Genomic DNA, 13,663 nt, shown 5'->3' with positions numbered 1-13,663 from the left:
AGGTGAGCATCGACCTATGAACCAGAAGGTCACAGTTCAATTCCCAGCCAGGGCCCATGCCCGGGTTGCAGGTTTGATCCCCAGTGTGGGCAGTGCAGAAGGCAGCCAATCAGTGATTCTCTCTCATCACTGCTATTTCTATCTCTCTCTCCCTCTCCCTTCCTCTATGAAGTCAATAAAAATATATTATTTTAAAAATATGTTTGAGATCATTGAATTATAATTATATAGAATTTGGGGCCCATTATCAACAGTTTATCTTTTATTTGGGAGACAAGAATAAAGCTCCAGAACTTTTTCATCTTGCAAAACTGAAGCTCTGTACCCACTCAATGCCAACTCCCATATTCCTTCTCCCAGCACCTGGTAACCACATTCGACTTTCTACAAGTCTGACTCCTTTATTTTTTAAATATGTTTTTATTGATGTCAGATAGGAAGGAAGAAGGAGAGAGAGATAGAAACATCAATGATGAGAGAGAATCATTGATCGGCTGTTTCTTGCACACCCCCTACTGGGGATCGAGCCCACAACCCAGGCATGTGCCCTTGGCCGGAATCGAACCTGGGACCCTTCAGTCCGCAGGCTGATGCTCTACCCACTGAGCCAAGTGGCTAGGGCCCTAGCACATATTTTTAAAATATCAAATTATAATTGGTTAGATATCAGAATAATTAAATATTGAAGCTGTTTACTAAGAAAGTATGTTAATTTGTAAATGAAAATTTGAATTTCAAAAGCTAATCATTAACAGAAGTTATTTCTCTAGTAATTTCAATTTTCTTTTTTAAAAGTGATAATCTAAGAAACTTGTTTAATTTTTAGCCTAATGTCAAATATAGAATAGAAAACACAAATGACCTATTATATAGAAGTACTTGAGCATTCTATACTGTTATCTACAACCACTTAGTTACTTCATAAAGCTTAATAACTACTTTTTGTTTCAGGACCTATAGTCCTTAGCCCAACCATTAGAAAACCCCATGTTCAATCCAGGTCTATGACTAAAGAAAATGAACTATGTGCCTTCTTGGTTTGCCATTTCTTGTCTATTTTAAATGTCAATTATATAAAGTATCTGTATTAAAAGAGATTACTTGGACATTTTGTCACTGGGAATATTGAATACTAGAAGTTGTGATTGCTTTTCTTTATTTTTATTGATTTTATATATTTTTTTTTATTGATTTCAGAGAGGAAGGGAGAGGTAGAGAGAGAGAAATATCAATGATGAGAGAGAATCATTGGTTGGCTGCCTCCTGCATGCCCCCCACTGGGGGTTGAGCCCAGCCCACAACCTGGGCCTGTGCCTTGACCAGGAATTGAACAATGACCTGATTCTTATAGGTTGATGCTCAACCACTGAGCTGCCTTTCTGTGAGAACAGAAAACTAATGCCCTTTGCCCTCTTTATGTAACTGAACTCTGAATGTTCATTTCCAGAGCAGCAGCTATTTGTACGTGGTGCACTGTGAACTCCTATGATAATTAGCCTGCAGTAGTTTTATTTGTGCATCCTCACACGTGAAGAAGTAAGAAAATGGCCTGTGCTGAGTATTCTTTTCATATGCCAAGTCTAGAGGAACTTGTTGGAGGTAAGTACAATACTTAAAAGTTTTTATATTTATTCTAAGGGAAAAAATAAAAATATTCTAAGATATGATTTATGCAATAGTACTTTCAATACAGAACTCGTTTTCCTTTTCAATACCTGTTCTATACTATTTGTATTGAGAGTTCAAAATTCTGGCCCTCGGAAAAAAATTAAACTCACTATTTGAAGATTCTTGATAATTTTACAGAATGAAAATAAATATAATAATCTACCTTTAAGGTTTAAGGGTGTGTGGTGCTCAAAGAATTGCACAATTTTGCTTTATTAACTTTTTATCAGTTACAGTTTTCTTTAAACATATAACCTATTATGGTCTATTAATCAGGTTCCCAATATACTATTCCCAACTCCATATGACAGACTACCAATGAACTTGCTTATATGCTTCTGTCTCCATGTATTTTTAAGTATTTCACCTTGATCAAACAAGAATTTAAGACAGCTTCACAAGAGAAATTAGGAGGCAAGATAGAAAATAAAGAGAAAAATAGGAATATAAAATGAAGACAGAATAATTTTTTAAATGTGTTTTTATTGATTTTTAGAGAGAGATGAAGGGAGAGGGATAGAGAGATAGAAACATCAATAAGAGAGAAACATCATCAATAGGCTGCCTCCTGCACGCACCCCTATTAGGGATTGAACTTGCAACCCAGGTATGTGCCCTGACCAGGAATTGAACCCACCACCTCTTGGTTCCTGGGTCGATGGTCAACCACTGAGCCATGCTGGCCGGGCGAATACGAATAATGTGAAACTGGAGAGCCTGTCAGAATGCTAACATTTGCTTGACAGCCTTTAGGTTGTATTCTGATGCTAACTCTAAAACCTGACCTTATTTCTCACAGTGTATCTGTCCTGGTAGTTCCTCCTTCCCTCTGATAAGGTTGCAGTCAAGAAGTGGACTCATATTTTACTTGGTTGTGACTCTCTTATATCTTCCTATTTTTTTCCAAAACTGAATGGCAGCTCATAAACAATTTGTATTGCTAGTGTTTCTTTTCTGTCAGTCTGATAGGACAGCTGAGGCTAGATTTAGGATGACTTCTTGTTTTTAGAGACTCTGATTCTACAAGACTTAAACTAATGGTTGACACTACTTTCAGAGAAATTTTTATAAGAACTTTTCATCCTTAAAAGTATATCACTCTTAGATTTATAACATTGAGACATCTGTTTGCTTTTTTACTTTTTTTTAAAAATCTTCGGCCAAGGGTATTTTTTTTATTAATTTGAGAGAGAGAGAGAGAGAGAGAGAGAGAAAGAGAGACATCAATCGGTTGCTCCCATACACACCCCAATCAGGGATTGAACCCACAATCTGGGTAAGTGCCCTGACCGGCAATGAAACCCACCCACCTTTTGGTGTATGGGATGGTGCTCCAACAGAGCCACACCGGCCAGGGCACTTTCTTACTTTTTATTGAATCATTATATATCTATAGTAAAGTATGCTAATCTTAAGTGTACAGCTTGATGAATTTTAACATATTTATACCCATGTCACTACTATCAAGATCAAGATATAAAGTATTTCCAGCATTGCAGAAAGCTCCTTCATGTGCTTTCCCAGTCAATATCTGTACGCAAGAGGTAACTTCTGTCCTGACTTCTGTCACTTTAGATTAGTGATCCGTTTTTTAAGTACATCATATAATATATACTCTTCTGTGTCTTGTCTTTCTCAACCTGTAAGCTTCAAGGAAGTTGTTGCATGTAATTGCTTACTTTCTATCAGTTTAAATATTTACATTTCAATATGTCTTTGGAATCCTCTCCCCAGAAAAAAGGTAGTCCTCACCTGAGTGCAGTGTTTCTCCTCAGTGGTTTATAATCACTATGATTTATACTAGTATTTATGTGTCTTAGTCTACATGATACCTTGTGATTGACTATGTGTCTAATGTCGAATTGTATTCATTAATAAGATCCCTTCCCCCTCTTTTTTAATTATACAAGCTTAGATTAGAAGTGTGACACACAAAAAAGTTGAGGGAAGATTTGATCCGTGGTGACAAATTTTTACCTAATGCTAAGTAATTGCTTTCCTTGTCTTTATTAGTTCTGCAGAAGGGGCTAAAGGATAACTTTGCTGATGTGCAGGTCTCTGTAGTTGATTGCCCTGATTTGACTAAGGAGCCATTTACCTTTCCTGTAAAAGGTAAGCAATTTTTCCTATTAATTTTTTTCAGTCCTAATCTTTTTCTGAAAACAGAATGATTTTTAAGGATTATTTTAAAGTATCTACAAATAAGGATATTGTTTCAACTTTTAGACTAAATTGTGCTTAATTTCTATGCTCACTGTTTTTTTTGTGTTGATCAAATATCATTTTGTACTTTTGTGGAAAGATGGTGTGTTTTATGTACTTGAGTAACTTTCATAGGGTATATAATAAATATTTAGTAGGCTAGAATCCTTGCTATTACATGAGAATTTTGTTTTTAACTGGTCAAGTGACTGTTATGGAAACTTACTTAAATGTTTACTTATTTATTCAAGATGTGAAGAGAACGTAAAAACCTTGTATTTGAATCATCTCTTAAATACTTACATCCTTCAACTAATTTGCCAAGTGATCTCCAGCTCATGTTTAAAGTGAAAATAATAGCTCTAGCCGGTTTGGCTCAGTGGATAAAGCGTCAACCTGCCCGGGTTCAGTTCCAGCGAAGGGCACATGCTCGGGTTGTGGGCTTGATCTCCAATTGGGGGCGGGCAGGAGGCAGCAATCAATGATTCTCTCTCATCATTGATGTTTCAATCTCTCTCTCCCTGTCCCTTCCTCTCTGAAATTAATAAAAAATATATATTAAAAAATAAAATGAGAATAATAATTACTTAATTATTAATTTAATTATTATTAAAGGGACATTAGTATTGGTGGAGTAAATATAATTTGACAGAGTATGATAGATACCTATATCTGATGTCTTAATTTTTACAATAACACTGCAAGGTAAGTACTAGCCCTCGTTTATAGATGTGAAAACTGAAGCAGGATTCAAATCTAGGTCTGCTTCTAAAATACAACTTTCTCCTGCTATACCCTACTGTGATGAAAAATTTGAAGATAAACACTAATATTTATTCACTCTTTTAGTATGCAACTGACATCTTTGTTAAAAAATAGTTTTACATGAAAGTCCTGAACTCTGGTTCTTTCTCTGCCACATTCAGATTTCATTACCCCTGGAAAGTTAATGTACCTGGGGTTCATGGGGAATTTAAATGTCCTTTTGGGGACGGGGAGGGAGTGTCTTTCCAGTTTAAACAGCCTTTGATTTTAAGTAGACCTGTAAATTCTAGAAGTTTTGTGTGCCAGATGGCAATTTATCTTCACACCTTGAAAGCATTTAGTGCAATGCTTTTTTATAGCTATGTTTCTTCCAATTTTTAGAGTAATACATTCTCCCCCAATTTTAAAAAATCAAATAAATAAAATAAAAATCAGAAATCACAGAGGATACAATGAAAAAAATGTTTAATCTTAATTCTGTCATCCAAAGGGTTATACTTTGAACAAGACGTTCCTGGTCAATAACTTATGAGTCTTTAAATTACAATACTAAGGAAGTCAGATATGTATATATGACCTTTCATAAACATAGTTAGGCACTTTCTACATGAACTGATCTTGCTCATGTCCCTGGTGACCTTGGTATGTTTACTAGAATTATTTTATCTCTACATACTTCATACTTTTTGCCCATTGTTACCTGACACTCTCTCTCCCCTTGGTTCTCCCCTCTCTTTTGTTCTTTTACCTCGTCTTTCTTGGTGCCTTTCCTACCTCTGTGTTTTTCTTTTCTTCCTCATTTCTCCTGATTTCTTCTCTTTCTAGCAGGCTCTTAAATTTGGATGTTTTCCAGAATTCTTTTCTCAGCCTCTTCTTATTCTGTACAATCTCTCTTGGATTGTCCATTTATCCCTGTGGTTTTAATGACTATTTGGATACAACAACTTTGAAATCCGTACATGTTGCCTAGATCTCTTTGTTTGTTAGCTGTGGATCAGTAATTCCAGCTGTCATGTATAGGACATCTCCACCTATATATGCTAAGGACAACTTGAGGTCTACATGTCTAAAGTTTAACTCATCATAGTTGCCTATTCTTTCTTTGTTCTTTTTCTTAATTTCCTTTTCATCTCTACAACTCACCATTTTTAGCCATTACTTGTCTTTTCTCTGAACTACTAAAATAGTACTCTATGGGTGGTTTCTCTAAACTTCAGCATTACTGTCACTTATGATAAAGAGTCTTATCCATGAGTAATTTCTGCTGATCCCATGGAAAACATGTACAAAATAGCTAATTATAAATGTAACCTAAAAGAATTTGTGTACATCTACCATATGCATAGCTGAAGAAACAGAGCAATTATATCTACTGTGTAATGCTGTTAGTATGAAACTGATAAAACTACTTTTTCTCACACAAAAGGTAATTATTTTCCACTCTATCAAAAATAAAAGTCTTCTCCCAAATTGTGTCTAGCTGTACTGTGATGTTAATTACAAATGTAAGTGGAGCCCTGCCCAGGTGGCTCAGTTGGCTGAAGCGTTGTCCCAGACACCAAAAGGCTGCAGGTTTGATTCCCGGTCAGGGCACATACCTAGGTTGCAGGTTCAGTTACCAGTTGGGGTGTGTATAGGTAGCAACCAATCCATGTTTCTTTCTCACACTGATGTTCTCTTCTCTCACTCTCTTTTCCTCTCTCTCTAAAAATCAATGAATATATCCTTGGGTGAGGATTAAAAAAATGAAAGTAGAAAGTTCCTAGCATCTGAAGTTTACCACGAATTGTCATTTTTATAAACAACCTTAGGAAAAAACAAGTTTGACAAGAGGATTTCATATATGGATTTCTAAAAGAACTAATATTGTATTTTACCACAGTAAAATATTTTAAGTTAAAATTCAATTTTAGCTAAACCTCTCCCCAACCACCCAAAAAAAAAAACCCACGAATTTTTAAAGGAATAGGTAACTATAGACAAGTTAAATTATAGAAACCTCATCCAATTCAGGTTTTGGCCCCAATTCTAGCCCTTTCCCTATAATCAACTTTATATTATCTTTATGCTACCAACTATATCAAGGCATGCTTTGTTATGACAGTATTAGAGCCACAGGTAGTTCGAATAGTACATGGTCCTAGCTATTTACATCTTCCAACCCTACTATTTGTAAAACTATGAAAATGGGAAAGTTATCTACTCGTAATAAATTAAACCAGTGTTTCCTGGCATTTTATAGTAATTGCATTAGATATTTGCCTAAATTTTTTTTTTATTTTTTTTTTAGGGATCTGTGGGAAAACTAGAATTGCAGAAGTAGGAGGTGTGCCTTACTTATTGCCTCTTGTAAATAAAAAAAAAGTAAGTGTATTTTTACTTTTCACATTCACATGAAGATTGTAGAATCTGGGTTGATTCCTCTTATTAGAACATCACTAACCAATGTGGCAAGGAATTGTTGATGGACTCAGTCGTAAAAGTAAACCTGGGAATTTGTATAAATTATTATTTAAATAATACTGTTTTCCTCTTATATAGGTTTATGATCTAAATAAGATTGCAAAAGAAATCAAGCTTCCTGGAGCTTTTATTCTTGGAGCGGGGGCAGGTCCATTTCAGTCTCTTGGGTTCAATTCTGAGGTCAGCACATATATAATTATTTTATTTTATTTATTGATTAGACATTTGGTTTGCCTTTCCTTCCCTATCAGAAATCTTAACTTTCTGGATGAATTATAAGTGGTTAATATCATGTCTCTCTACAGATTTGCTACTATTTGATACAGTTTTGGATTATAGCACATGCTCCAACTGATGTAACTATAATAGGGCACTAACCGCTAATTTCAGATTTTCTTAGGGTATAAACTCATTCTTAGGTGAGTCCAAGGTCCAACTGTGGTCTACTGTGGATCTGGATTGTGAAAGATTTTAATCCTTATACATCAGAGGATTTCAGCTTCTCCATAAATCTTTGCTTTTGGTACAAGAGCAGCTTTCTATCAGAAGATGAGTGGAATATTTAATGATCTAGTCAACACCCCTTTTCTGACCAAATTGTAGAAACCTACTCTAGTAGTATGAGTATTTACAAAAGGTAATATCTAGTACTGTGAATGTCAATATATTTCCCACATAAAAATAGCACTGTTTCTTCACATCTCATAAACAGAAGAGTGAATGACATCTTCAATGTGCCCATTCTCTCACAACCTTTACAGATATGACCATTAGTCAATAATCAAGTTCTTTTGGAGAATTAATATACTTTGCCTACTGTTCAAGGGAAAAAGATTTAATTAGACATTTTAAATAAAGTAAACATTACAATGTAATAGGAACACTGTAAGAAATACTGTAAACATTTTATAAAATGTTTTTTTCAGCTTTTTGATATTTGTAAATCTTTAACATTTTGTTTTGAATCTAAAATTAAAAGTTCATATTTCATGTTTTCTTAGTATTGAAATAAAATGTCTTAAAATATAAGGTAAAATTCTGCCATATTATTCAAGATATCCTGTTTGCAAAGAGATAGGAAGATTGACTAATTTTACTTTATTTACTTTTCAGTTTATGCCAGTTATTCAAACAGAAAGTGAACACAAACCTCCTGTGAATGGAAGTTACTTTGCCTGCATTAACCCTGAAGATGGAGGGTGCCTACTAGAGAAATACAGTGAGAAATACCATGATCATGGGTGTGCATTACTGGCTAACCTTTTTGCCAGTGAGGGCCAACCTGGAAAGGTGATTTTGTCCATAAAAACACAGTGTTCTTCAGAAGTTCTCAGCTAAAAATTTGAACTTTTATTGCCACCACAAATATGGTTTTCTATTAAATATCCAAAGTGCCTAAGTCAAAGCTCTTTAGCCCGGGTGATTGTAGCTCAGTGGTTGAGCGTTGGCCTATGAACCAGGAGACCACCGTTGGATTCCCGTTCAGGGCACATGCCCACGTTTCAGGCTCAATCCCCATTGTGGGGCATGCAGGAGGCAGCCGATTGATTACTCTTTCTCATCATTGATGTTTCTGTCTCTCTCTCCCTCTCCCTTCCTCTCTGAAATCAATAAAAATAAATATTTTTTTAAAAAGCAGCCCTTTTAATAACCCAGTTATGAAAGATTCAGAGAGTACTACAGGTAGAGTGAAGTTCTCATTTAAAACTGAGGTTAAGAATATTTAGTAAGCAATACTCTTCTTTTTAGGAACTATAAGGTATCAGGCTATCCATATGGGGAGTGAGTTAGTCAAATAGATGAACCAGGTAGCTGATAATGTCTACCTATAGTTAGAATCGATGCAATTTGTTCATTCCTGACTGATCAAACATTGATTGAATTAGATAGAAATGATGGTAGCAAAATATTGTAGCAAGACGGAAGTAAGGAAAATTAATGCCTCACTTCAGATTTACTTCATGTTAGAACACAAAAGGATGATTTCAGTTTTAGCTTTGAGAATGCTTAGATTTTATAATAAGTACAAATAGCTGCTTCAGCTACTTTGAGAAATAAGGTAGTGAAGTTAAAATACCTAATTAAGTGAAGATAACCCAAGTCCAGGATTTTAAAGGAAGTGACAAAAATGTAATCATTTTCCCCTCCCCTGCAATTAAATAATCCAATCATGGAAGATTCAGAAAGTACTTCAGGCAGAGTGAAAGTCTCATTTCAAACTGAGGTTAGGAATAACACATAGTAAGCAATACCCTTTCGGCCAGGGAATTCTCAACCCTTGACCACCTTGACATGTAATGATAAGAATCTCTAGAGTTCAGTGAAGGATTTAGCCATAACTCTTTCTCAGTCCAAGAAAGCATGACTAAAAATTATTATTAGAGTAAATGTTCTATCACACACACACACACACACACACACACACGTATATCTGTATTGATATGTGGGTGCTCTAAGCAAAAATGTGAGTATTTGCTTAATGGCATTAGATTGTATAATGTTTCTCTTTGGTAGATATGTACATAAAATTTTGCACTTTAGAACAATGGTATGCATATTTATGTCCTCTCTAGGTCATTGAGGTAAAAGCCAAAAGAAGAAATGGAAAACTTAATTTTGTGACTTGCATGAGACAGACTCTTGAAAAACATTACGGAGATAAGCCTGTAGGGATGGGAGGTACTTTCGTAATTCAGAAAGGAAAAGTGAAGACTCACGTGATGGTAAGGGCCTGTGGGGGTGGGAATGCATGCATTTGTGGATATGTATGTGTGTGCATGTGCTTAAGATCTTAAGGATTTTTTTAATGCACATTGAGAATTTTACCTTTAAAGACATCCTAAATAAATAATTGTACTAGATTGTATTACTTTAAAATTTAAATGCCAAACAATACTGTAAATCATATCGTACAATGACGTCTAGCTAGAGTCATGTTAATGTATTAGAACTTTCTTTTCAATGTCTTTATTTTTCAGATCAATACAGATGTGAGGAGAAGCCTGAGAAGCTGATTGTTACTTTGCCAGAATCCCATACTTAATACATAGACTTTACTATTAGAATGGTGTAGTCTGGGGGAAAGACCTCATGAAAATTACAACCTATGGCTAAATATAATCAGTTTATAAGACATTAAGTATGGAATACTATTTGAAGACAGACCCAGGGCATTTGGGACTTTTAATATAATTTTTGATAGGTGAATGAATCAATGAAGTGATTTTATCAGTAAAGCCATTAGAAAATGTATTGTTTTAATGGTTTTTTATCCTGTTATTTTTATTTTTTAAAAAATATTTTATTGATTTCCCACAGAGAGGAAGGGAGAGAGATAGTTAGAAACATCGATGAGAGAGAAACATCGATCAGCTGCTTCCTGCACACCCCCTGGGGATGTGCCTGCAACCCAGGCACATGCCCTTGACCGGAAGCGACCCCGGGAACTTTCAGTCCGCAGGCCGACAGTCTATCCACTGAGCCAAACCAGTTTCGACATATCCTGTTATTTTTTTTTTTAAGCATATATTTTTTTTAATATATTTTATTGATTTTTTACAGAGAGGAAGGGAGAGAGATAGAGAGTTAGAAACATCGATGAGAGAGAAACACCGATCAGCTGCCTCCTGCACATCCCCCACTGGGGAAGTGCCTGCAACCCAGGTACATGCCCTTGACCGGAATCGAATCTGGGACCTTTTAGTCCGCAGGCCGACGCTCTATCCACTGAGCCAAACCGGTTTCGGCTATCCTGTTATTTTTAAATGGCATGCCAGCTGACCCTGCAAAGAAACACATTTGTGAAACTAATTACTTTTCCAAATTATTTACAACAGAATTATAGATAAATCTATTTGTAAATACCAAATGATTATATGATTGGTACAACTATTGTGGGAAATAGCTGTACCAAAATATAAATATATATATATATATTTAAAGGAAAGGAAATCAGTATCTTGAAGGGATTTATATACTCCTATGTCCACTGCAGCATTAGTCACAATAGCCAAGTTATGAAAACAGTATATATATACACAGTATATATATATGACTTAAAAAAGAAGGAAATCCTGTCATTTATGATAATATGGATGAATTTGCAGGACATTATACTAAGTGAAATAAGCCAGACAGAGAAAGATAAATTTGCATGATATCACCTATATGTAGAATCTATATGGTGATTGTCAGGGGTTTGGGAGTGATGGCAGGGGAAATGGAGAAAAGTTGGTCAAAGGGCACAAACTTCAGTTATAAGATGAACAAGTTCACCCAGCCAGTGTGCCTCAGTTGATTGAGCCTCTGGTCATATACCAAGAGGTCACCAGTTCGATTCCCATTCAGGGAGTGTGTGGGAGACAGCTGATCAATGTTTCTCTCTCTCTTTCCATCTCCCTCTCTCTCTAAAAACCAATTTAAAAAAAGATGAACAAGTTCTAGAAACTAATGTACATAATGGTAAATATAGTTAATAAAAATATTGTGTACTATAGGATGACACGATTAGGATGAGGATATACTCAGAGGAAAACTGAGGCTACAAAAAGTAAAAATACATTAATAGACTCATTCCTTCATTTATTCATTCATACATTTTAGTGTTTACACACTGTTTGGTGATCCTTTTAAAAATTAAGGTATATAACTTTAGATGCCAAAAATAGTCAACACAATGTATAAGAACTCTTAAACTTTTTAACTTAATATAACATTTTAATTCTCAAAAATATTCAGTATGTTTACCTGTTTAATGATCTTTTATTGTAGCCTAGAGAATTTTCTCCCTGCCCATTGAACTCTGATGAAGACGTAAATAACTGGTTGCATTTTTATGAGATGAAGGCTCCTTTGATTTGTCTGCCAGTTTTTGTCTCCAAAGACCCAGTAAGTCTGTGTTTGTCTTTTATATTGTAGTATACCACAATGATAATGCTCAAGTTTTAGGATGGTTTTTTTTTAATTTGACATTTTTTGTGTTGTTATTTAAGAACTAGGATAGTCTCTAGAATTATCTTGAAAGATAAGGAAGCAGGTGGCTAGCAATCTTGAGTTAGGCAGAGCAGATTTTACCTTTGAGAAAATGAAGGCACAGGCATTTTAAATAATACCCAAAGTCATGTTATTAAATAGTAGAATTACAACATGACTCATTGTATTTGCTGTTTATTATACTGTTCGTTATATTCTAATACTATACACTAGGAAAAATATTATACTATAGATCAATTCAAAGTAAATATCTACCAAAATACTGGCTAGTGATATCTTTTGATCCAATGATTACATGCCTAGAAATTTATCCTTAAATATTTGCATAAGCGTGTAAAATTATAAATTACAAGGTTATTCATGACAGAATTGCTATAAGAATAGAATAACTGGAAATAATCTAAACATCAGTTGGAAAGTGGCATATACATACAATAGAATATAAGGAAACTCTTTTATGATTTGATATACAAAGATCTTAAGCTATATTGTTAAATGAAGAAAAACAATATGTACAGAGTACTACTATTTGAGTGAAAAAAGTAAATCTTTCTGGAAGGATATGGAAGAAACTGCTTACATTAGTTGCCTGCAAAGAAAGGAAGTGAGTGGTGAGGGCAAGAAATGGAAAGATGTATTTTACTGAATATATCCTTTTGAATCATATGAATGTATTACCTACTTAAATAATAAAATAAAAACTACCATAGTATAAATTTAAAAGGTCTTCCTCCCCCTTAAGTAAATTCTGTTCAAAATAATTTGAATATTAACAGATAGTTTGCCTGTTGTTCTAGGGGTTTGATTTGCGATTGGAGCACACTCACTGTTTCAGTCATCATGGAGAAGGTGGACACTACCATCATGACACTACCCCAGATATAGTGGAGTATCTTGGCTACTTCTCACCTGCAGAGTTTCTCTATCGCATTGATCAACCGAAAGAGACTCATTCATTTGGGCGGGATTAAGTCAACTGCTACTCATTTAGAAAAAGAAATGATTAAGTTAATTAATTGATTAACTCAGGAATTGATGCAAATATAAAATCCAACAGAAATTATCTCACTACTTAAACTCCGTATTTTTGGCCTTTGAAATGAAAGGTTTGTTGACATTATGCTGTGTTGTTTCATAGGTCTATCTGAAAAAGTTTATTGGGAACAAAGATACATAATGGAGATGTTCTTCATTCTTTTTTTTCCTAAAAATCTGTCTTATATTTATTCCTTAAATATAAACACGACCTGGAATCATGTGATTGGTTACAAATAGTAATCACTTATATTTGTTTAAATTATTAAAATTTTCAACTTAGTCTCAAAACTCCTAATAGGATATTAGAAAAATCAGTGTTGGAAATTTTGATAGTTATTGAATCTTTGCATTGAATTTTAAAAATCCATTTTAGAAGTCAGAGTGTTTAATAATTTAAACACTTTCCTCATGGAATACGGTGGTCAGAAGGAGGAGCTGCACCCCTTTTGGTGAAGTTCAACCATATTAAGAGTTTGCAATTTCCCTCTCACAAACATTAGCAACTAGATAGTTAGCCATGATTCCGCCTCTGTTT

The 13,663-nt window shown here is 34.6% G+C and overlaps 1 protein-coding gene across 5 annotated transcripts in view; it reads left to right on the top strand.

The window, feature by feature from the left end:
• The window catches only part of LOC102771859 (chromosome unknown open reading frame, human C11orf54), a 16,845-nt gene extending 3,512 nt beyond the window's left edge, over positions 1-13,333 (top strand). For 3 of the 5 annotated variants that reach the window (XM_006771936.2, XM_006771935.2, XM_015569258.1), the window contains exons 2-9: positions 1,448-1,599; positions 3,682-3,780; positions 6,926-6,999; positions 7,177-7,278; positions 8,212-8,388; positions 9,672-9,821; positions 11,869-11,985; positions 12,888-13,333. In XM_006771936.2, coding sequence (XP_006771999.1) covers positions 1,545-1,599; positions 3,682-3,780; positions 6,926-6,999; positions 7,177-7,278; positions 8,212-8,388; positions 9,672-9,821; positions 11,869-11,985; positions 12,888-13,061 — 948 coding nt within the window. In that variant the 5' untranslated portion in view covers positions 1,448-1,544 and the 3' untranslated portion in view covers positions 13,062-13,333. The remainder of the gene's footprint in view (positions 1-1,447; positions 1,600-3,681; positions 3,781-6,925; positions 7,000-7,176; positions 7,279-8,211; positions 8,389-9,671; positions 9,822-11,868; positions 11,986-12,887) is intronic. The other 2 variants (XM_015569259.1, XM_006771937.2) reach the window with 1 other exon arrangement.
• Positions 13,334-13,663: the final 330 nt, after the last annotated feature.

Source organism: Myotis davidii, unplaced genomic scaffold (assembly GCF_000327345.1).
Source record: "Myotis davidii unplaced genomic scaffold, ASM32734v1 scaffold345, whole genome shotgun sequence".
Taxonomy (NCBI): Eukaryota; Metazoa; Chordata; class Mammalia; order Chiroptera; family Vespertilionidae; genus Myotis; species Myotis davidii.
The sequence above is the reverse complement of the archived record's forward strand: the minus strand, read 5'-3'. Positions and strand labels throughout refer to the sequence as shown.